Consider the following 25,104-nt stretch of genomic DNA (forward strand, 5'->3'; position numbering starts at 1 on the left):
GACCCTAATATCAACTTACCTGGTGATTTCTATAAGGCGAAAAGATTGGTTTCTAAGTTAGGACTTTCGTCAATGAGAATTGATTGTTGTGAAGATGGTTGCATGTTATATTATAAAGATGATGCAACTTTAGACAGTTGAATTTTGCAAAAAGCCTCGTTTCAAGAGGCTTTCCAGCGAGAATATGGTCGTTGTCAAGGCGATGCATTATTTACCTCTTATACCTAGGTTAAAGAGGTTATATGCGTCGATGAGTTCTGCTCCTCATATGTGATGGCACTTTGAAAATAAAAGACCACCTGGTGTTATGTGTCATCCTTCAGATGGAGAAGCTTGGAAGCACTTTGATAGGACATATCCAGATTTTGCTAGTGAACCAAGGAACATTCGGTTAGGTCTGTGTGCGGATGGCTTCACGCCTTTTTCTATATCTGCGACACCATATTCATGTTGGCCTGTCTTTCTTACACCTTATAATCTACCACCTGAGTTGTGTATGACTAGTCCATATATATTCTTAAATTGTATTATCCCCGGTCCACGTAATCCGAAAAGTTTGATTGATGTATATTTGCAACCTTTGATTGATGAGCTAAAACAATTGTGGTGTGATGGTATTGAAACATATGACATATCAACCCAGCAGAATTTTAATTTGCGTGCTAATTTAATGTGGACTATTAATGATTTTCCTGCGTATGGAATGTTGTCTGGGTGGATGACTGCTGGGAAGCTAGCTTGTCCTTACTGCATAAAAAATAGTAAAGCGTTCACTTTGAAACATGGCCTAAAGCAATCATGGTTTGATTGTCACCGTCAATTCTTGCCTGATGATCATGAGTTTAGAAGGATGAAAAATACATTCAAAAAGAATAAAGTGGAATATTATTCTCCACCTCCGATACTTTCAGGTGAGGAAATTTGGGAGACGGTCCAGAACTTCAGTAAAGTTACTGAGGCTCCATCTTATAGATTCCCCGGATATGGTGTTAATCATAATTAGACGAAACAGAGTATATTTTGGGAGTTGCCTTATTGGAAGGATAATCATCTCCGACACAACCTTGATGTCATGCATATTGAGAAGAATTATTTTGATAATTTATTCAACACAGTGATGGATGTTAAAGGTAAGACAAAAGATAACCCGAAGGCTAGAATGGACTTACAAGAATATTGCAGGCGGCATAAATTATACTTGCAGACAACAAACAATGATAAGGCGTTCAAGCCCAAAGCAAGTTACACATTCACTTTAGAGGAAAGACGACAAATTTGTGATTGGGTTACGAAATTGAAGATGCCTGAGGGTTATGCGTCGAATCTTGGAAAAAAGTAGATATGGAGGTAGGGAAGTTGAGCCATTTGAAAAGTCATGACTGCCATGTTTTCATGGAGACCTTAGTGCCTATTGCATTTTGTAGTTTGCCTGAAAGAATCTGAAAACTCATCACAGAGATTAGTTTGTTTTTCAAAGACTTGTGTTCTACCACATTAAGGGAAGAAAACCTACTTCGGATGGACCAGAACATCCGTGTATTTTCTAGTAAGATGGAAAAAATATTCCCATGTGATTTCTTTGATGTGATGGAACACCTTCCAATACACCTTGTACACGAGGCACGACTTGGAGGGCATGTTCAATGCAGATGGATGTATCCCTTTGAGAGGTAATATTATAAGTTTGATGTAATATTCTATTTTATTTGAATGTTCTTGGCTAACATGAGATTATGTAGGACAATTGGCAAATGCAAACAATTTGTTAAGTAGAGGAATAAGATTGAAGGATCTATATGCGAAGCCTATCTTGCAAAGGAAACTGCACATTTTTGTTCTTATTATTTTGAGAGTAACGTGACATGTTCTAGGAATAGGCCCAATAGGCACACGGTCGAATGTGTGAATGATCCATTATATCCACCAATGTCCATGTTCAATCAACCAGGCCGATGTTCTAAGGATGTTAGAAAGAAAAGTTTGAGTGATATGGAGTACAAGTCAGCTACACTTCATGTGTTGCTAAATTGTCCCGAAGTTGTACCATTTCTCAAGTAAGTATTGATTTATTAGTTATCAAAATGTAAAATTTACTACGACTACATATTGATGCAACTACTAAAAATATTTGATATGTCACAGTCACTTCGTGGGTCAATTTGGCTATGATGTTGTATATACGAGATTTGATACGTGGTTCAAATAGTTTGTAAGTGTGTGTGTGTGTGTGTGTGTGTGTGTGTGTGTCTATATATATATATATATATATATATATATATATATATATATATATATATATATATATATATATGTATGTATGTAGTGAATGTATAAAAATTTATTCATAAGTTGTGCTGACTTATGAATTTTTTTAACTCTATGTAAGTAAATAATCCAAATAATTGTGTAAATTAATTTTTGAAAGATATATCTTGGGGACCTGGGCTTCAGGTCACAATAATGTCTAAGTACGTAGTGAATGGTTATAAGTTTCATATAGAGAATTGCTCTAAAAGTAAAAATAGCAACAATAACGGGGTGTGGGTTCAAGGTGGTGATGGCAACCAAGTTGGAGATATTGATTATTATTGTGTGGTCAAAGAAATATTACAACTAGAATATACAGGTTGGCCATATAAGAAATTGATACTCTTTAGATGCAAGTGGTTTGACCCAAATCCAACAAGAGGTACAAGAGTATACAGCCAATACAACATAATTGAGGTTAATCATACGAGGGAGTATGATCGCTATGATCCTTTCATAATTGCACATAACATTAGGCAAGTGTATTATGCTCCTTATCCATTGCGGCGGAATAAGTCTGATTGGTGGGTTGTAATAAAAACTAAGCCTGTAGGTAGGGTGGAAGTTGAGAATGTGTTAGATGTTGCATATCAAAACGATATCTCCAATGTTCACCAAATAGTGGACTATCAGTTAGAAAATGATTTGGAACATCCTGAACGCATATTGGAAGAAGTTGATATAAATGAAGTAACAATTATAGAAAATGAGGACGAAGAATCAACTGATGAAGCTCAAACAAGTGAGGACGAAGAATTCTCGGACGAGGAACAATACGTCGATGAGGATTAAAAAGTTAGTTTTTAAAAGCACTCTCGTTTTATAGCTAGTTTCTTATATGTTTCAAACTAAATGTGTATTATATTATGCAGATGGCAGGCAAGGGTCAAGGTAACAATGACCCTACTAGTTCTCGGGGTCGAGAAAAGGGTAGGAAGGGAAAGAGGAGGGTAGAAAATAATACTCCTTCTTGTCCACCCTTTTCAGAGATGCCTATGTCTTATCCTCCACCACACGGCTATACCGAGCTGCCACAGCATCACGAGCCGTACACCTTCATTCAGACACCCAGTCTTCCATCACAGGGCCATAGGACTATACGTCCGACATACAGTCCAGCTACCTTACAGCCATCTGTTTCACATCCACATGGATCACATCCCTACATATCACAGCCACATGGATCGCATCCACCCATGTCACAGCCACTCGGGTCACAACTATCGGTATCACATCCACTTGGGTCGCATCCAGCTATGTCGCAGTCACAGGGATCGCAACCATCTTCATCATCGACTCCATCTATTACAGGCCTTCGCCTGCGAGGCATTAGCTCTGATACACATGCTTCGGATGGTGATGACGAGGTAGTGCATAATGATCGATATGGCAGGATCATCATAGTCCCTGAGGGTGATGGGTAAGTGTTATTCATTATTTTTGCGTCTATTGATTTGTAACATTTTTACTAAGATATTAATGTATTTTTATTGTTAAATTGCAGGTTCATGCCGGGTAATAAGACTACGAGGATAATCACCAATGCCATCAGAAAGCTTTATGATGGCCCTTATGCGACTTGGACTAATTGCCCATTCTCACTAAAGGAGCAAATTTTCAATCAATTTAATGTATAAATGTTCTTTTAAACAGTTTAATTATTTATATTTATGATGTTTCCATCTAATATTTAACTTTTGAAATACAGAGCAAGTGTGTATGGGAAGACCGCTATAGCGCGGAAGTGGCTACAAATTTTCATCATAAAGCTCGCAAGAGATTGGCGGATGCTTTCTCGGATGCTAGAAAGAAGAACAAGAGGCCTGGCTGGTTACTTGAGAATTTGTGGAATGATTTGCAAAGGCAATGGCTTACCGCAGAGTTCTTAGAGAGGAGCGAAAAAGGAAAGAAAGCTCGCGCATCCGAGAAGGGAGGCTCCTTGCACATTGGAGGTGCGATCAGCCTAGGGACAATAAAAAAAAAAGATTGGTACGTAATTGCTTAAATTATTTTATTTTTCTAAGTATATCTATTCTGTTTATTATCTAAATTAATTTGTTTTCAGGAAAAGAAGTATGGGCGTCCAATGAGTCATGATGAGCTATTCAAGGAGACACATATTGTGAAGAAGAAGAAGAAAGAGGGGGATCAAGATAGGTGGGTCGAGGACCGGGCCTCGACTGCATATGTAAGCTTTCAATTTTCTTTAAGTATTATAATTTACTTTTATAAAAATTTTGAAATACTGATTTAATTTAAAATAATATAGGGTCGCTACCAAAGTAACGTAGAGGAATTCATCCGTAGTCATCCAGTTGGTGAATCGGGTGAGCCAACCCAACCTTCGGACGAGGATGCTGAAAGAATATGGTTGGAGTCTGTTGGCGGTCTAAAATGGGGGAAGGTATACGAGCTTCCTACTAAAAACTTCCATCGCTATAAGTGTGGAATGCGAGGAATAGGGACTTCCTCATAAGGCGAGCAACTTAATAGGGAGAGCCTCTTCGCTATGCGGGAGACAGTGACAAAGCTCACATCAGAGCTAGAAGCGGCCAAGGAAAGAGAAAGGCTTAGAGATGCTCAATTCCTTGGCATGCAAGCTCAGATCAGCACTCTCCTATCTAGTGAAGCTTTTCCGTTGCTCCGATCTCGTAAGTCATCTCCAAAGGGTCGACCTCCACGTGATCGTTCCTCCCGTCCTGCTCGTGATCGTTCCTCCCGTCCTCCCCGTGATCGTGCTTCCCGTCCTCCACAAGACCATTCTCTATATCGTCTTGTAAATGAAAGTTCATCAGACGGTGATGATGATGTTGTAGAAAATACCCCTTGACTTTTATATACTTTGAACTAGACAAATAGAACCAGTTTTGAACTAGTTGTAATTAGTTTTAACTTGATTTTGGATTTTTATGTTCAATTGAACTTTAATTTGTTAGTTTTAAAGTATTTATTGAATATTTTGGTTGTTGTTGTTGTATTGTTATTGTTGTTGTTGTTGTTGTTGTTGTTGTTGTTGTTGTTGTGTTGTTGTTGTTGTGTTGTTGTTGTTGTTGTTGTATTGTTGTTGTTATTGTTGTTATTGTATTGTTGTATTGGTATGCTGGCAGGTGGTGTAGCTGCCAAAACAGGCATTTTATGCCAAAATTAAATCCAAAAAAACCGATCAAAGTTGGTCGGTTTTTAATAAAAAAATAAATTATTCCAAAATACCGACCAAATTTGGTCGGTTAATGAACACTGAATTCCCAGAATTCAACATTACCGACCAACTTTAGTCGGTATTTTGCTTGCATTGTTGAGATTACTGACCATAGTTGGTCGGTAATGTTTAATTTTAATTATTTTAAAAAAATATATATATTCAATTACCGACCAAAGTTGGTCGATTTTTTTTAATTTTAATAATTAATAAAAAAATATAATTTAGTTAAACCGACCAACTTTGGTCGGTAAAATTAAATTAATAAAATATGTTTCTGACCAAAGTTGGTCGGTAAGTAATTAAACTTGTCAGATGGTCATTTTAATATACCGACTAAAGTTGGTCGGTAATTTCCGACCAACTTTGGTCGGTAAGCCATTCTGACCATCAAAACACCGTCCACACCGTAATGATCGCATTTTGGTTGGTAATTTGCCATAACCGACCAACGTTGGTCGGTTTTGTTGGTCGGTTTTTAGCGAATTTCTAGTAGTGCAACTTAATTTTATTAGTATGTTTCATATTCCCATCGAGTAAAACTTAATGGTGTAAATGACGTTTTTTTTTCTTCTTTTGGTATGTCTTTAACAATAAATATTCAAGTTTATTGGCTCAACTAATTTAGATTCATATAGGGTAGATTCACTAAGAAAGATAAATCGATAGATTATATATTCTCGAGACTTGAACTTAAGACCTGGTTTAGGTTGAGTAATATCAAACATCGTGGTCAATGTGGGTGTTGTCACGATCCAAGTTCATGACACGTATTGTCGTTTTTGCCCAATAGACCTTAAGAATTTGTCTGTTGGGCTATGTTATCATCAAACCCAAAAGCATACGGACCATGTGAACTTCAATTGTGTCTTATAATGAAGCTTTTCACTTTTCCTCCCATTTCGATGTGGAATTCGCCTAAGATGATGTGAACTCAGAGTCTCTGATATTATATTATAACAGCTCAGTCGGATAGTGATATTGTTCGCTTTGGACATAAACCAATATAGATTTAAAATTATTAAAATGGAGCTATGGACTGCCATTGATGAAGAAGAAGCAAGCTCGAGGATGAAGAAGATTAGAGCAAGAGAGAGAGAGAACAGTTCTCTATTTTTCTTATTCACCGACTCAAATGTACTGTACAATGCTATATTTATACTAAGGGATTAATGAGCTAACTAACTTCTCTAACTACCTATCTATTACAAATTAACAGCTCATTTACAGCTCACTAACAACTAATTGTTTCCTAACTAATCTTCTAGAAGTATACTTTCTTAAATAGCTCTATGTACAATCATTCACAGTTTATCTAATATTTCAATACTCCCCCTCAAGTTAAGAATGAAAAAATGTTCTTCATTCCCAACTTGGATAGCAGATAGGCATGTTGTTGATGTCCCAAGGCTTTAGTTAGTATGTCAGCTGGTTGTTCTTGACCGGATACATGTGAAGTTCTGATAAGCCCCTTTTGAATTTTTTCTCTCAAGAAATGACAATCTATCTCTATGTGCTTTGTCCTCTTATGATATATGAGATTACCTGCAATTTGCATGTTGCTTTATTATCACAATACAAATCCATAGGCATCTGCAAATCTATTTGCAACTCTCTCAACAATCCACTAAGCTAGACCAGTTTTGCAACTGTATGTGCCATGCTTCTGTACTCAGCTTCTACTGAGCTTCTAGAGATAGTATTCTGTTTCTTTGCCTTCCAAGAAATAAGAGATTCTCCTAGTTTGATGCAGTATCCTGTTACTGATTTTCTTGACATTGGACAGGATACCCAATCTGAGTCACAGAAGGCTTTTATTTGCTGGCTGCTTCTGCTAGACATTATGATGCCAATACCTGGTTATTTCTTTATATATCTCACCACATGTAGTGTAGCTTCATAGTGAAACTTCTTTGGAGCATGCATAAACTGACTTAAGTTTTGAACAACATATGAGATGTCTGGTCTGGTGATAGTGAGGTACAATAACTTCCCAACTAGCTTTTGAAACCTCCATATGTCTTCTAGTATCTCATCAGTAGTATTAGTAGTCACACAAGCATCAAAATCCACACTTGTTAATTTTAAATTTTGCTCCATTAGAGTCTCTTTTGGCTTTGATCCTCCCAATCCTACTTCTGAAATCATCTCAAGAGCATATTTTCTTTGTGACATTAAGATACCTTCAACAGACCTGGCAAACTCTATCCTCAAGAAGTACCTCAATTCCCTAAGGCCCTTCAATTTGAAACTCTGGTAAAGTGTATCTTTGGCATGCTTAATTTCTTCCATATCATTCCCCGTTATAAGTAGATCATCTATATTCATAAGTACAAGAACAAACTTATCCTTAGTGGATTTAGTAAACAAGGAGTAGTCATGCTTGCTTTGACAAAAACCAGAATTCAGAAAGGCTTGAGTTAGTTTTAGATTCCATTGCCTCGATGCCTGTTTCAAGGCATATAGAGATTTAAGTAGCCTACACATTCTATGCTCCGCTTGGCTACTAAATTCCTGTGGAATTGTCATGTACACCTCTTCCTCAAGATCCCCATTGAGAAAGGCATTATGGACATTCATCTGATAAACATGCCAGTGTTTAAGAGCTGCAGTAGCAACAACTGCTCTGACAGTAGTGAGTTTAGCAACAGGAGAAAAAGTATCATGAAAATCTAGACCCTTTTGTTGTGTATAGCATTTGACAACTAATCTAGCCTTAAATCTTTCTACAATACCATCTGCATTATACTTGATTTTATATACTCACTTACACCCTATAGGGACCTTGCCTGCTGGTAAATCAACTACTACCCAAGTATGATTTTGTTCTAGAGCCTCAATATCAAGCTCCATTGCTTCAACCCATCTCTCATCCTTAACAGCTTGAGAGAAGGTAAAGGGTTCTGTATCTGAAGAGAATGAGGCTAGAAAAGATTGAAAATGAGCAGGTAGGTATGATAGGATTGAGGATGTACAGTCCACCCTTAGTCTACCAATCCCTTTTACTATGCCACTGAAGAGGTCCTGAATTAAACAAAAATCTAGATAAAAAGTGACGGAACATTGTAATTCCTTAGTGTATTTAGATACTGATAAAATATTGTATTTAAACTGAGGGATATAAATCACATTGTGCAGAGTTTGGAAATTGGATATACGACAGGATCCTGTATGAGTGATATGTGTACTATCTCCTTTTGGCAATTGAATAGAGGTAGTACTACATGACAGGTAAGGGGTTGGACAACAATTCTAAGGATGAAACCATATGATTTGAGGCACCTGAATTAATAATCAAATAATCACATTTACTAGTAGATTTACCTGCCATATTGGCCATCTCAATTGCTTCGGGTCCTTTTCCCTTGTTCAAAATCATGAGAATCTGTTGGTACTGCTCAGGAGTAAAAACAGGTCCAGCATTCCCAGTCTCAGTGTTCTGTGGATTCATGGTTCCAACCTTTTGCAAATCCTCTTTGATATGCACAATATGTGCCACAGCTGTAGAACCATCATATATTCCCCTTTTCTTATTAGTGAACTTGAACCCGGGTGGATAACCCACCAATTTGTAGCAAGTTTCCCTCGTGTGGCCCTTCATATGACAATAATCACATTGCAGATGTGCATTTCTTTTAGGTCTCATATTAGAGATATTGGCCGATATCAAGCCACTAGCCACACTTTCCATATGTGCACTTCCCAGAATTCCACCATTCATTCTCTAACCCTCCTCTTGTATTATCATTGAGTAGGCCTGGTCTAACGTAGGTGTAGGGTTCATCATCAAAATTTGGCTTCTTTGAGGAGCATATGTATCATTGAGTCTCATTAAAAACTTCATTAATTTTTGTTGATGCACAAATTCAACAAAGAGTCAAGACTTCACACAGTCGCACCCAGGAAAAGGAATTACTGACTCAAATTCACACTAAAGATCATTTAATTTCGAGTAGTATATTGAGACACTAGAAATACCCTGACTCAACAGACTAATTTCCTTGTTCATGTGATACACTTTAGTCGCATTCACTTTATCGAATCTATCCCTAAAGGCTGCCCAAACTTTCTGTGCATTTGAGGAATAAACTATACCTTTTCTGAGCTCCTGTGCGACTGAACTCATGATCTATGATTAAACAATCGCATTGTACCGTTCCCATTGGTATGTGCGAAATGCATCACCTTCATATTTCTCCCTTGTACATGTTCCATCAATGAATCATATATTATTATTTATTAACAATGGCATCTTCATTGATCGACTCCATTCCGAGTAGTTTTCAGTTCCGATTAACAGTTGTGGAACAAGTGTCAGCCCTGGCGTATCCGAAGGATGCATATACAGCGGATCGTTGCAATCCAGTTGCGGATTGATTGCATGCAGTGTTCCAGACAAATTCGTTGTCACACTTTGAGAAGAATCGCCAGCCATTACTGCTAATTTCTTAGAAATTGAGGTAGAATCGAAAAAAGGAAAAATTTTAACCTAGGAAAGACAGAGGTGAAAAATTGAGAAATTTATTATCCTCAGTGACTTCTCTCTTCAAATCGCAGTGAACCTGCTCTGATACCATGTTAAAATAGAGTTGTGGACTGCCATTGATGAAGAAGAAGCAAGCTCGAGGATGAAGAAGATTAGAGCAAGAGAGAGAGAGAACAATTCTCTGTTTTTCTTATTGACTCAAATGTACTGTATAATGCTATATTTATACTTAGGGATTAATGAGCTAACTAACTTCTCTAACTACCTATCTATTACAAATTAACAGCTCACTAACAGCTAACTGTTTCCTAACTAATTTTCTAGAAGTGTACTTTCTTAAATAGCATTATGTACAATCATTCACAGTTGATCTAATATTTCAACAAAAATACATCACTAGGTCTAAAACTTGTTTACTTATATATACACGGTATCTTTTTTGCGCTACGTTGATATGAGATTGGATTGGATGTCAAGAAAATGAGCCCTAGGACATAAAAGATGCTGCTGTCCTAGAAGTTTATCTGATGAAAGGAACCGACTGTGGAAAATGATTAATTACGTTGACTTATTAGTTAACCACATGACATTGATAAATGATGACAATGCAAAATGATGAGTTCATTTGGCTGAAATTAATGCAGGCTTTCAAACAATTGGATGGATAATCACAATCACGCATGTACCTCATTATTACTCTCATATATATGGCGGAGTCTCACGGTTAATATTTAGCCTACTAGCTTGTTTGGCCAAGAAAAAAAAAAAAAAAATTCAAAGTTGAAATTTTTGACTAAGCTTTTAGAAAAAAAAAATTATTTTTGATTAGAAGCAAAAGTAGTTTTGGAGAAACAGAAAAAATGAGCTTCTCTCCAAAAACACTTTTTTGAAAAATACTTTGAGAAAAATACACGTAGAAGCAGTATTTAAATACTTGGTCAAACACTAATTGCTTCCCAGAAGTGCTTTTAAGCAAATTAGCCAAACACAAACTGCTTCTCGTCAAAAATTCTTTTGAAAAAAAATACTTTTGAGAAAAAACACTTATCAAAATAAGCTAATTTTTGCCGGCGGGCCAAATAACTATTTCTAAGAACAAAACAAAGAAATTTTGGTCCATTCGCACATTCTTTGTGCATAGGTAAAGACTTTTAACGTGGCCAAGAACATGATGTAGGTGCCATGAGAAATGATTTCCATGAAAAGTGTTGTTTGTGACCAAAGCTAGGATAATTAACTACATTCTTGAGTGCGTACCAACTCTTAGCTTGAAATCAATTTGAAGTTTACTATTGGTTTTTGTGGCCAAAGAAATTTAAGGAAATTGAAAGCGTATACAATAAATTAACTATGTCTCGATGCTTATATAATTGGAGTCAGTTATATGTAACATTCGTATTCATCTCAAAATAGTTGTGAGCGATTACAAGAATTTGTGTTTTAATTAACTCTCTTTGGACCAGCCACTTAGTTTCATTGACTCAATGTTAAGTGGATCATTAACTTCAACTATTTTTTACTGGCTTCTAAGTTACAACAGTTGACTAATTATACATGGGAAAAATCATGAAAATTTTGACTAATATTAAATTATGAACTTATAATATCAGCAATAAAGTGAGTTCAATACTAAAACTTTTAAAAGCTAAATCCATTTTAAATCTTGAATCTACCATTTGAAACGGGCTATAAGCTGGAAAGATAAATGGTAGAAGTCAAAGTCAGAGACTCAGAGATTAAGATTCTCAAACATCAATGGAATCAACTGACGTGTACATTAATGCCAAAGGAGAAAAAACCATCGCAGTTCACATGCTGATATGCATTTTATATAGTATAAATTTCATCATCTGATGCTTCTTTGATTTTAGAATAATAGCACTGAGAAGTTTGTCTCTTTGGTCAAAAATGTTTGCAGCAAATACAAAGGACAGAAAGAAAGGCAAATTAAAGAGAGAGTGGCCTTTGTGAATAGAGAGAAGTAAAAAGAATAAAGGATGGAGTGAAGAATACCAAAGAGGTCCGGACAAAGGGGCACATTTTGCTGTTTTGTGCCAAAGGCTACAGTACTATATTGCTGAGAGCTAAAAAAAAGACTAAAATAAAAAGGAAAAAAAAAGGTATTAATAAAATGGCCGACTAGCTGATAATAATCTTTAAGCACTTTAAATTCTAGCAGAGACAAAAAAAAAACTAGATAATTTCTTCCTATTTACTTCCTCCGTCTCAAATTATCTGTCGTGATTTTTAAAAATAATTGTCTCAAATTATTTGTCATTTTAGAAGTTTAAGAGAAAATTAACTTTTTTTCTTCATTTTACCCTTAATAGTAATTGTTCATGAAGATGAAAATAGCAGATAGATAGAGTAAGTATTCAATGAATAAAGATTGTATCTTAAGACATAAATAAGGATAAAATAGTCAAAAATTCTTTTAATTAATAGTTTCTTAAGTACCGTATACTAAGTTTTGGTAATTAATTGGTACTATCACGATAAAAGGTGTAGCAGATATTTTGTGAAATAGTCGAGATAAACACAAGCTTAGAGACCATCGTTACCAAAAAAAAAGGAAAAAAAAAACTTGAGAACTTGACGACTCATTAATTCAAGATTCTTATATAAATAATCAATTTACAAATGTAATGAAAAAGAATTTCGTTTAGGGTCACATATATGAGGTGCGTTTTTTTCTTCTTAAAACTTGTTTATACCACAAGGGAAACGATAAAGTAAGAACACAAAATCTCATAAGAAAAGTGGAAAGGAATTTTACAATTTCTGCCTCGAAATGATGAGTTCTAAATCTTAAATATTTTTCAAAAACCTAGTCTAAAGGGTCTTGAAAGCTATCAGAAAAGATAAAAAGAAAATCATAATTAAGGTGGTTGAAATTGTAGTGAAATTTTGATTTCAAGATGGGCTATACCCTTTAGCCACGTTGAAAGGATTTAAAGGACAAAATCGACGATATCTTACTAGCATAAATTTATCACATGAACATAAAGTTATGTCTGTCTACAAATTCTGCACGTTTTGTACTCATTTCCACCCTTTAACCCAAAATTTTATATTTAAACATTCTACATCATTTTCATCAATTCATGAACAATTGATACTACTTGCACTTGGTAATACAATGTAATATGTATTAATGATAAAACAGAAATATAGGCATTAATATGTAATACTAGGTCCTATTATTACTCCTTTGAGGTATACTATTGAACCACGTGGTTGTGCAACATGCATTTTGTATTATTTTGGTTAATCAACTTATACGACCATGTGAAGAGACATGGCTGTTTGCGTTTGGTCAAATCCCAAAAGTTTGTCTAATTGTCAAACAATATTTTTGTATAATACTTGACGGAAACTAAGAGTCCGCTAGACTTTATAGAAAACTTGATTCTCTATCAGTTTCCACGGAACATACACTGCAGTAAGTAAATAACACAACAGTACTTTACGTGAAAAACTCTCAACTCACGGAATTAAAAGACACAACCTACACTCGTAGGATTTCAAATTTACTAATCGAGTAACTTTAGATTACAATCTATTGTAACCTAGGAATTAAACTCTTAATCCCTCACCTACTTGCAATAACTCTCACTACTAGAAATCCGGTAAAAACCGACCAACGTTGGTCGGTAATGGCCAAAAACCGACCAAAATGCGACCATTTACGTGTGGACGGTATTTTTGTGGTCGGAAAGGAATACCGACCAAAGTTGGTCGGAAATTACCGACCAACTTTGGTCGGTCAATTAAATTAAAAAAAAATATTGCAAAAAAAAACCGACCAAAGTTGGTCGGTATTTTAATTATGTAATAAAAAGATTCACCATCTGGGAATCGAACCGGGGTCTGTACTGTGACAGGATACTATTCTACCACTAGACCATTGGTACATTTTGTTTTAAAACTGTCTTTTATTTGATTTATACTCTTTAATTGTATTTTCGCACGAAAATAACCGACCAAAGTTGGTCGGTTTTATTAAAAAGTAAAATTACCGATCAAAGTTGGTCGGTTTTTTTTAAATGATCCGTCGAATTAACCGACCAATTTTATTCGGTTTTTTTAATATTAATTTTTATTTATTTTAATTGAAAAATTGGTCGGTTTCTTGAAACATAAATTTCGCGGGACTCAAAAATAGTTTTTCGCATTTTTGCGCCAAAGAAAACCGACCAAAGTTGGTCGGTTTCGTAAAAAAAAATTAAATTTTTTTTTTAAAATTTGATCGGTCGACCTTGGTCGATTTTTGCCGAATTTCTAGTAGTATCTATTGCAAACCTCTTTGTAATAACTCTATTACAAAGCTCACCACTTTGACTAACTCTAGTCAAAATACAAACACAAGGTTTATGATTCACAAAGATATCCCATAAGATATTTCTAACTAAGCTGAGTAGGAACTACAAGCAAATACAATAATACTAAGGACACATTATGAACTCAGTATTGGGATCTGGTCATTTGTTCTGTTGCTACTTTGTTCTTCAAGCATTGGAGTGAATGAAGACGGCTGCACACTTGAGAGAGAATTAAAATGATTTAGGGTTTTGCAAGTGTGTGTTTTTCCTTGCCTCATGTTGGTAATATATATGTGAGATCATTGGATGATGTAAGCAAGTATTTGGTACACAACATGCTCCAAAAAGTGACTGTTGCAATGTTGCATGTGCAGTGTAACTATGCAAAAGCTTTAACAACTGTAAGGAGTTGACTTGTACTGTGACCGGCGGAACTAATAGCCATTTGTTCCCTCTGCAGTTCCTTTGCCTGATATCAATGGAACTTATGCCACACATGTGACTTGTTATCCGGAATACTTTGAGGCTTTGTATGAGGTCCCCTATCTAGTTCTTATATGAAGTTTGTTAAATCATCAAAATACAAAGGCACATAACTTATCAATACTTCAAAAAGTAGCAATTTGTATTTGACTATATTATTTTTGTTTTATCAAAAGAGTGGCTAAATGTTAGTTATATCTTTTAAAATGGTAGCTAACAATTACCTATATTAAAAGTGATTATCTTTTTAATTTTTTTGACTTTGAATTAATCGGAGGTGCCTTTGAATCAACTAGAGGTTCTGCTGCATCTTCATCATTAGACTACTTGACCTGACTCATCAGATATTCCTTCCCGTTTGCCATATCAATTACTTCTTCAGGAACCTTTGAATGCTCTCCGTCTTGATCATTCTTATCATGTGAATCTTTCCTACTTATGTGGTGTGATTCATCAAAGATTACATGTACGCTTTCTTCAACACATTGAGTCCTTTTGTTGTAGACCTTGTATGCTTTGCTTTGTGAAGAATATCAAAGAAAGATCCCTTCATCACTTTTGGCATCAAATTTTCCTAGCGCTTCCTTATCATTATTGAGAACAAAACATTTACAACCAAATGTTCTCAGGTAAGTGAGCTTGGGTTTTCTCCCGTTTAGCAATTCATACATGTCTTGTTTATGAGGGATCTGATCATGCACCTGTTTATCAAATAGCAGGCAATGTTCACTGCCTCAGCCCAAAAGATCTTTGGTACACTACTGTCAATTAGCATCGTCATTGCCATGTCTTCAAGAGTCCTATTTTTCCTCTCTACAACACCATTTTGTTGAGGTGTTCTAGAGCTGAAAAATCTGAGTTATACCATTTTCAGCATAGAATTCGTCAAATTTTTTCATTGCCGAACGTTGTACCATGATAAGATCTTATGCTTACAACATTATGGCTCATTTTCACTTGAATCTACTTCACAAAGGCAGCAAAGACTAGAAAAGTTTCATCCTTGGTTCTAAGGAACAAGGTCCACGTGAATCTGGAGTAGTCATCTATAATGACAAAAATGTATTTCTTTCCTCCTCTGCTGGGCACTCTCAACAGCATCATCAACAACATCACCCAAACATGTAAGATCCCCATTGTTTAAGGACTCAAAGTCAGTAACATAGATAATTTTGAATTTTTTCGCCACCAGAACCACTTCACGAGTCACAAAATTGGTGATAGTGCAAGACTTTGATAAGAACTCCACTTTGTTTCCTTTGTCGAAGATTTGAAAGACACTCAGCAGGTTGTATTTCAGGACATTAACATAATACACATTCTCAATTGAGAGAGTGAGTGTCTTCCCAACTCTTCCAACTCCCAGAATGTTTCCCTTTTTGCCATTGCCAAAGGACACACTCCCACATTGTAGGGCTTTAAGTGAAAGGAAATCATCAGTACTTTCGGTCATATGTTTAGAGCAGCCGCTATCCATATATCATCTTTGGCCGCTTTCTTTCACTGCTCCCTGCACAAGAAAATCAGAGATTAGACTTAGGAACCCAAACAAGTTTGGGTCCCTTGTAGTGAGGAAAATGGCAAATTTAACTCCTTCTTGTCCAAGTAGGCATCACACGTTTTTTATTTTTCTCGATAGCTTTGCGGTCGGCATCTTTGTACTCATTCCTTGTCTTTGGGACTGTCACTGTTGTATCGCCAATAGTTTTCATAGGGACGGAGGGTCCATCACAAATGACATCCCAAAGCTCCGAATCTTCAGCCATGATAAAATCATGCATTCTTGTCTTCCACTAGCCGTAGTATTGTCTATTGAATCTTGGTGGTTTGTAGGTTGATTGACCTTCTTCAAAATTTGGTGGAGCAGCCATGTGGATACTTTCTAGGTTTTAGCCTTATGAAAGAACCTGCTCTGATACCAATTAATGTAAACTAAGAGTCCACCAAACTATATAGAGAACATGTGATAAGTGTAGATTTTGACCACTTAGGCATTTTTTTTCTTTTGTTTAAGTCCAAACGTGTTGATTTATGTCCCCAAAACTAATAAAAGTGTACAAATTACAGGAATGTTGGAGATTTGGACTCAAATGAAGAAATCCAACTCAAAAAGGAGTGTTATGGCTCAAAAGTCAAGAAGGGGGCACAACAGACCAAAAGTGCGGTTCGCACAAGTATTTCTGCGGTCGCAGAAGAAAGCGCGGACCGCAAAATCCTCCTTGCAATCGCAAATCTGTTTTTGAAGCTGAGAGATGGAATGAAGAGAAGTGCAAGCCGTACACAAATTGTGCGTCCGCAGAACATGGTCGCACTGACAAGAATTCAAAAAATTTAGAGAGTGTGCAAAATAACCAAGATTGAAGCCTTGCCTCAAGTGCGAACTGCACATGAGTTGTGCGGCTATAGAAGTGAAGTGAGGACCACACATGAATTGTGAGGCTACAGAATCCCTCAACCTACAAGCAAAGTGAGGACCGCACATGGAATTGTGCGGCCACAGAACCTCCCGAAGGATATTTTTATCTGCAAATTTTGGGCCACTATAAATAGTCGGAAATCACATTTTTTAGGTCAAGTTTTGATATTTTCTTAGCTGTAGCCTTTGTAGTTTACCATTTTGGAAATTTGTGATTATTTTGGGACAAAAACATTATAGTTTATCATTTTAATTTGATATTATGGCTTTAATTAGTGTTTCTCCTTTGTTTTCTTCATTTTCTACTATGAGTAGCTAGACATTTACTAGGGTTGTGACCCAACCCTAGTGTGTAAACTTTATGGGTGTTTAATTTAATAATTATTTATGATTGAGTGTTTGTTATTTAGCCTTGTTCATGTCTTAATTTTAGAATTAATGGTTGCAAATATTGATTCATGCCTTTTTTACTTAGTCTTTACTTGAGAAAGAGGGACCTAGTCTACGAAAACTTGGCTAACAAGAAATTGGGCTAGTTAAGCTTTTGATTAGTCTAGTTAAAGGGTTTGAACTAGAGATGGGGAAAACCTGACTTGAGCTCATATCAACCGCTTAGCATAATACCCGTTTGGGCTTGAGAAAGCCAAATTGGGCAAAATCACTCTTATGACCGAGAGGTATTGAGTGGGTAATTTAGAGTTGAGAGCTATAATACACCCCAATCACTAAAATAAGTGTTAACGTAATTAACCCATTAGGCGAACACCTAGGCGAATGTTACATCCCTAGGTTTTTTACCTATTTGAAAACAACCAAAAATAATTAGTCAATTTCTAGTTTTATCTCTCTAGTTAACCATTAATAGTGTAGTTCATATAAGTAATTTTGAACACAAACTTGTTTGGAAGTGTATTTAAGTTATTTCTTCTACACGCATCAAGTGTGTACTCTAACACCCATTCTTAGCTCCATGTGAAAAATCGACCCCAACTCAGTTGGGTACTATTCTTCCAATGACCTCTTTCACTCATTGCTGAGTGTGGATTGGAGTGGATCAACCTGATTTTCTATCGGTTCCCACATAACATACACACATACAACAATAAGTAAATAACACAATAATATTTTACGTGGAAAACTCCCAACTTACGGGATTAAAACCACGACCTACAGTCGTACGATTTCAACTTTACTAACCGAGCAACTTTAGATTACAACCTATTGCAACCTATGAATTAAACTCTTAATACATCACATACTTATAATAACTCTATTGCGAGCCTCTTTGTAATAACTCTATTACAAAGCTCACCATTTTGACTAACTCTCGTCAAAATACAAACACAAGGTTTATAGTTTACAAAGATATCCCGCAAGATGCTTCTAACTAAGTTGAGTAGGAATTATAAGTGAATAACATTAATAAAGTACAATAATACTAAGGATACACAATGAACTTAGTGATGGGATCTGGTCCTTTATTTTGTTGCTACTTTGTTCTTCAAGCCTTGGAGTGAATGAAAGCAGTTGCACACTTGAGTGAGAATTAAAAGGATTTAGGGTTTTGCAAGTGTGTGTTTTTCCTTGTCTCATATTGGTAATATATAAGTGAGGTCATTGGGATGATGTAAGCAAGTATTCGGTACACAACATCCACCAAAAAGTGATTGTTGCACTGTTGCGTGTACAGTGTAACAGTGCAGCAACTTTAACAGCTTAAGGAGTTTACTTGTACTGTGATTGGAGGAACTAATAGCCATGTGTTCCCTATGTAGTTCCTTTTCCTCATATCATTGGAACTTGTGCCAGACATCCGACTTGTTGTCTCGAGCACTTTGAGGCTTTGTATCAAGTTCCCTATCTAGTTCTCATATTAAGTTTGTTAAATTATCAAAATATAAAGGCACACAATTTATCAATACTTCAAAAAGTAGGCAATTTGTATTTGACTATATTATTTTTGTCGAAATTTTTGTTTTATCAAAAGAGTGGCTAAATGTTAGTTATATCTTTTAAAATGGCAGCTAATGATAACCGATATTAAAAATGATTATCTTTTTAATTTTTTTTTACTCTGAATTAACCGGGACAGTAAGCAGTGACGGATGCAGGATTTTCGCTAAGGGAATTCAAAAAAAGAAAAAGTTAAAAAATTAAAAGAGATTATAGCTAGTGAAAATCGAACCAATGACCTCAGTGAGGATTTGCACCCCCCAACCAATAAGCTATGTTTTTGTGCCATGTGAAAGAGATTCATAAAATAATATATAGGGATAAAAAAATAAATTTTACCTTATATATACAGTATAATTTTTCGACGAAGGGGGTATAGGTGAACCCCTTCCGCCCCTAAATCCGCCCCTAACAGTAAGTTGAAGATACCATATAATTATATATATATATATATATATAATACGAATAAGGCAATAAGCTTAATATTGTTTCTCAAAATTAGAATGCGCCCCAACTCTCAGGTACAAAATATAATTTATTGTGGAAAATTCTTTGGGAGCAAAAGCATATGGGAATGTCAAACAAATTAAAGGAGATGAGATTGTTGGGGTTGAAGGTATCAGGTAAGGACTTTTTTTGGCGTAATTGACGGAGGAGAATGGCTAGTGCTTTGACCTATGCAACTAAGATTTGTTTATTTAACTCCGCCTAAATATATATTTATGGACACCTTATTTTTGTCAACAAAGATTAGATTGATGTCCTTAGTTGTTTGTCTCTAAGTTGTTGGCTCCCCCTTCTCATTTTTCTTTTCCAACGCCAACCACATTAACCTCTATATAGTGCATTGACTGTATAATAAGCTTCAAGCAGAAAAAGAAGTCTGTGATATAAATAGTTTATCCTGATGCAAGCACTAGAGGCTACTAGCAAATGTTCAATATTCCATATTCTTTTGTATAAAATATCATTACATAGTCAAATGCTATCATATCACTATTGCAAATAGTGTTTTGGAAATTAACAAACGAATAAGGAAAATAAGAAAGGCAGGAAAATGATTGAGCAATTAAAAATAGGAAGGAAGAGTACTAGTATAGTTTGATGGAATTTAATTTGTCCATGGTAGGTGTTTCACCATGCAAATGCATGAATTATGGGTAACATGTGAGCACGTTGTGTGAGTTTTTCCATCACACTGTTTGTGCATGCCTCTTTGTTTTATATAATTGAGAAAGAAGTAATTACTAAACAAGGATTTTGATTATTCAGAAAGCTGCAATTTCCTATTCTGAATCTCCAATTAAAGAAACAAAACAATAAGATATTTCATCTACACAATATTAAAGAGATAAGTGCAATAAAATATACCAATTGATGCTACATAAGCACAATGTTAAAGTTTCATTTGAATTGGAAACACTGCACGATTACTAGTTATATATTAAACTATAAAATATTAGAAGTATTGATCTGATAAATAGAATTAGATATCAAACTAATAGAATGTCCTGCATGTATAAAATTATAGGTGAGTTGGATGCAGAAAAACTTCTTTAATGCAACATATTTGAATTTATTGCCAGCTTCAGTACTAAATTTTGTAGAAATATGACATTACTATTAGTTGTAAGGGAGATTGAATTTAGTGGAAGCTAGGTGGGGGAAGAAGTGTGAATTGTTATTGGTTTCCTAATCACAAATTAATGACAACGAAAGCTAATTCGACTGAACCCCACAAGTTGGTTTTAGATTCAACAGAATTTCCTAATCTGGCTTAGAAAGTCTTAAATGGTTGGTCCGTTTGTCTGTTTTTACGTAGGAAATCTTTAGACTAGAGAACTGCCAAATAATTTATTTGGTTAGCGGCAGATATTAGAGAAAAATATAGCATTGATTGTTAATTGATCCTTCCATGTAGATAAAGTTAATTAAGTGTCACGACAGGATATTACTTTATTAAAACTACTTTTTCACTTTACATACCTATATTCAACTAATTTTGTTTGTGACTTCTTTCATGTATTGGCGCTTTACCAAATTGCAACTATCAATTTTGTCGCACGATCATTTACTACAAATTAGCGTTTTAAAAGGTTTTTTCTTGGACTCGCCTCGGGTTCGTCCCGGGGCGAGTCACTATTAAAATACTTTGAGACTCATGTGTGGGCTTAGTTCTATGACACTTACGCCCCCAAACGCCTGTTTGTGTGTCATAAACACGCCTAATGCTCAACGCTCGAGACTTGACCCATAATTCCTATGCAAATCATGTGTTGAATTCACTAATTATCACGGTTGACTCTCAAAATTCTTCAACAAATGAATGATTAAAGTTCTTTTTATCTATAGGAATATGAAAAATGTGAATAACTCAAATAATAAATAATAGTATTGCAGATTTACTAATTGAGAATATCGTGAGGGTGAATATCATTTGAATATCGCTTCTGAAATAGATAACTAAAATATATATCTTTACTTGATAGATCTTCATGTCTTAGTTCTATGTCTCACTAAACTATCATATATTTATTATTTTATTCTTTAAAAATAATTTTATATTTTTTATGAAGGAGTAATATTTAAATTACAATGTTGATAAAATTTATTGAGTATTTACTTTAAAGAAGGTAAAATATGTTGTTTGATAATATTTTGTAAGAAATTATGATTTTTAATCGTTTGAAAGTTAAGACGTTATAGTAAATTTATATTTCATAGTAACTTTAACAGTATTGCATTATTTATACTTGTAAAACATACTAGATGTTTTATTTTATAAGAGGTTCTTAAATTCTTTTTAATTTTCATGAACTTTTAATGTATCTTTTATATTTTTATATTATAATGCTATATTATTAATTGATAAATTTAAAAAATTGAAGATCTTAGGGGCTTACGCCCCATGTCTCGAGGCTTTCGCCTCGCCCCGTATTAAGTAAAATGACCCGCCTCATGCCCTCGCCTTTTAAAATACTGCTACAAATTATAAAAAATGGTAGCCCAGTGCACGAAGCATCCAGCGTTCACATAGGGTTCGGAGAAAGATCGCACCCCAAGAGGGTTTGATGTAGACAGCCTACCGTGATGAATAATCTACTACAAGTTATATGCGTGGTAAACAGGTCGGGCACTCACTGCATGGGTGGATCTACGAATAAGTTACGGATTCATTTGAATCCAATAGCTTTGGTTTAGACTATATATATGTGTCAAAACTCACTAAATAAGTGCAAATAATAGATTTCGAACTCAATAAATTAGATGAAATATCATAGAATACCAAATCCTAATGCATAAAGTTAAAATCCTAGAATCAACCTCTAATTCACAGTATCAATGTGTATGGTGAGTGAGTTCATATTTCACTGTTTTAAGAGAGCAATATGTCTAATGTCCAGCGACATTTTTCATTCAAGCTAGTTAGAACTTCATATCCACTAATTCTATATTCTTAATCTGCTTTTATTCTTTGGTTTTCAAAAGATTAATTTCACATTTCTGTAAACCTTATGAGCTTTGTATTTGTTAGAGTTTTTAACAATTACAGGTTTCTAGTATTAAAATGTCAAAGTCAGCTGCACTGAGGTTTATTGATTTTGATTAAGTTTCATGTGAATTTGGGATGCTTTATATCGAGTTTTCAAGTATATGAATAGTTTAAGAAGATTCAGAAGAAAAAAAAGGAAATAGAAAAAGTTCGGAGATATTTATGGATCTAGTAGAAAAATGGGATGACATTGGTAGAAATTCAAAAATAGCCAGATTTACAAGGGGTAATTGAAAAATAGCCACCGTTTCAAAAGTAATCGAAATTTAGTCACTTTTCATGTAAAGATAAATCTAAACGAAAATACTATTCAAAATCCTGAAAATATTCCAGCATAATATACTGGAGTTCTAATATAATATGCTGGAAGTTTATACACATGTGCTCCAATCTCCAATATATTATGCTGGAACTTTCCACGTGTTGGAGTTCCAGCATAATATGCTGGAAGTTCATACACAGGTGAACCAATCTCCAGTATATTATGCTGGACATGTCCGTATTACAGTAAAATGGTAGCTATTTTTTAATGACTTTGCAAATACTGACTATTTTTGAATTACCAGTCCGAATTTGTTAGGGCAAACGCTAGCCCGTGTTGTTTTTACGATAACATTCCCTTTAAATACTGAATGAGGATCTGTATCCACAAAATAGGTTCTTAATAGATGAGCCCAGCCCGTTCACAATAATACCGAGAGTTGGTTTTCTCTTCCAGGCCCAGCCCAACAAAGATTGTCCTCATTCCATCCCAGCCCATCAAGGTTTTTTGGGTGATATTTATACAAATAGCCGGCCATATTCATTATTTATTTTTTCTAGCCATATACATAGATTATACATTGATTATATATAATTATATACATATAATACATAAATTATGCATAAATTATACCTCCACTGACTATTTTTAGCTTAAGCGGTTGGCTGGGCGGCTATTTGGATTAATTCTTCTTCTTCTTCTTCTTCTTCTTCTTCTTCTTCTTCTTTTCTTCTTCTTCTTCTTCTTCTTGTCATTGAGTTATGAGAGGGGTAGGTGCACAAACGGCCATTTTTAGAAATGTTATTTAGAGATTAGTTATTACTTATTTTGTCCCGAAACTTTGAACTAAATATCTTAATTTTTGGACAATTCAGGATATTTTTGTCACGAAAAATTGAATTGAACAACTGAAATTCATGACACACTGACTAATTTCTAAATAACAGTCATTTAGAATGACTACCAGTTCTACGTTATCAGATGGTGCAGAGAATGAATCTGATATCATTAACAATTGATTTGGTTACTTAACTCTTTTCAAAAAAGTTGAGACCGATAAAACCCCGTGTCAAACGTTGCATATTAAGGTTGTTCAGATTAACCCGAATTGGTATGACTTGACCTAATCGCTCATTTGACATTTATGGATGTCACCATTGCTCTTAAATGTAAAACTCACGTAGCACTTTCGGATTGTGTTATGATCAGTTTGCTATCAGTTTACTCAACACATCTTAACACAAGTAAATTATCACCAAGTTAACTTATAATCTGTTATTTATCTCGATTATTCGGCTATTCAACAAAGGAAACAAATTAAGTATCACTCCTTCCGTTTCAATTTAGATGATATAATTTGACTTGATATAAAATTTAAGGAAAAAAAATAAGACTTCTGAAACATGTGCAAAAAGCTTAAGGGGCAAAAACTTAGTGGATTCATGATATTTGTGTGGCTATAAAAGTTTTTTATTATAGAAATGTGTCATTCTTTTTGGAATGAATTAACAAGGGGAGTGTGTCGTCTAAATTGAAATTTGGAATGAATTAACAAGGGGAGTGCGTCGTCTAAATTGAAACGAATGGAGTAATAAATACAACTACGACGTTTCTGACCAAAGTAAAACCAGGTATAGGAAGCACTAACAGTAGAGAACCGACACAACTCGAAAGCCAAAATGTCAAGTCCCAACTATGTCGATAGACAGATTCATGATTTAAAGGTTTTACCATTTAAATGATCGTACTTTTGAAAAGATAAAGATTAAAAAAAATTGGTGAAATTTAGTCTTTACGCACCTCCCCCTCCCCCCCCCCCAATTTATATATATATATATATACACACTCTACTTACTCCGTTTTAATTTATGTGAACCGGTTTGACGGGACACGGAGTTTAAGAAAAGAATGAAAATTTTTAGAATTTGTGGTCCTAAACAAGTCAAAAAGTGTCCGAGAGTATTTATGTGGTTATAAAAGCTTTTTATTAATGGTAGAATTGTAAGTTTAAGCTAAATTATTTCCAAATTTAGAAATGGGTCATTTTTTTTAGAACGGACAAAAAAGAAAATAGGTTCACATAAACCGGAACGGATGGAGTTCTACTTATGCATGTACATTGC

At 35.0% G+C, this 25,104-nt stretch overlaps 1 protein-coding gene across 1 annotated transcript; it reads right to left on the reverse strand.

The window, feature by feature from the left end:
- Positions 1–15,839: 15,839 nt before the first annotated feature.
- On the reverse strand, positions 15,840–16,274 carry LOC138910405 (uncharacterized). Its single transcript, XM_070201644.1, has one exon. It carries the CDS (start codon positions 16,272–16,274, stop codon positions 15,840–15,842), a length of 435 nt encoding a protein of 144 aa, XP_070057745.1.
- Between the last annotated feature and the right edge of the window lie 8,830 nt (positions 16,275–25,104).

Source organism: Nicotiana tomentosiformis, chromosome 4 (assembly GCF_000390325.3).
Source record: "Nicotiana tomentosiformis chromosome 4, ASM39032v3, whole genome shotgun sequence".
In the NCBI taxonomy this organism is placed as follows: Eukaryota; Viridiplantae; Streptophyta; class Magnoliopsida; order Solanales; family Solanaceae; genus Nicotiana; species Nicotiana tomentosiformis.

Coding starts and splice junctions, on each gene's coding strand:
- LOC138910405 (XM_070201644.1), bottom strand. CDS start 16,274: ATGGATAGCGGCTGCTCTAAACATATGACCGAAAGTACTGATGATTTC.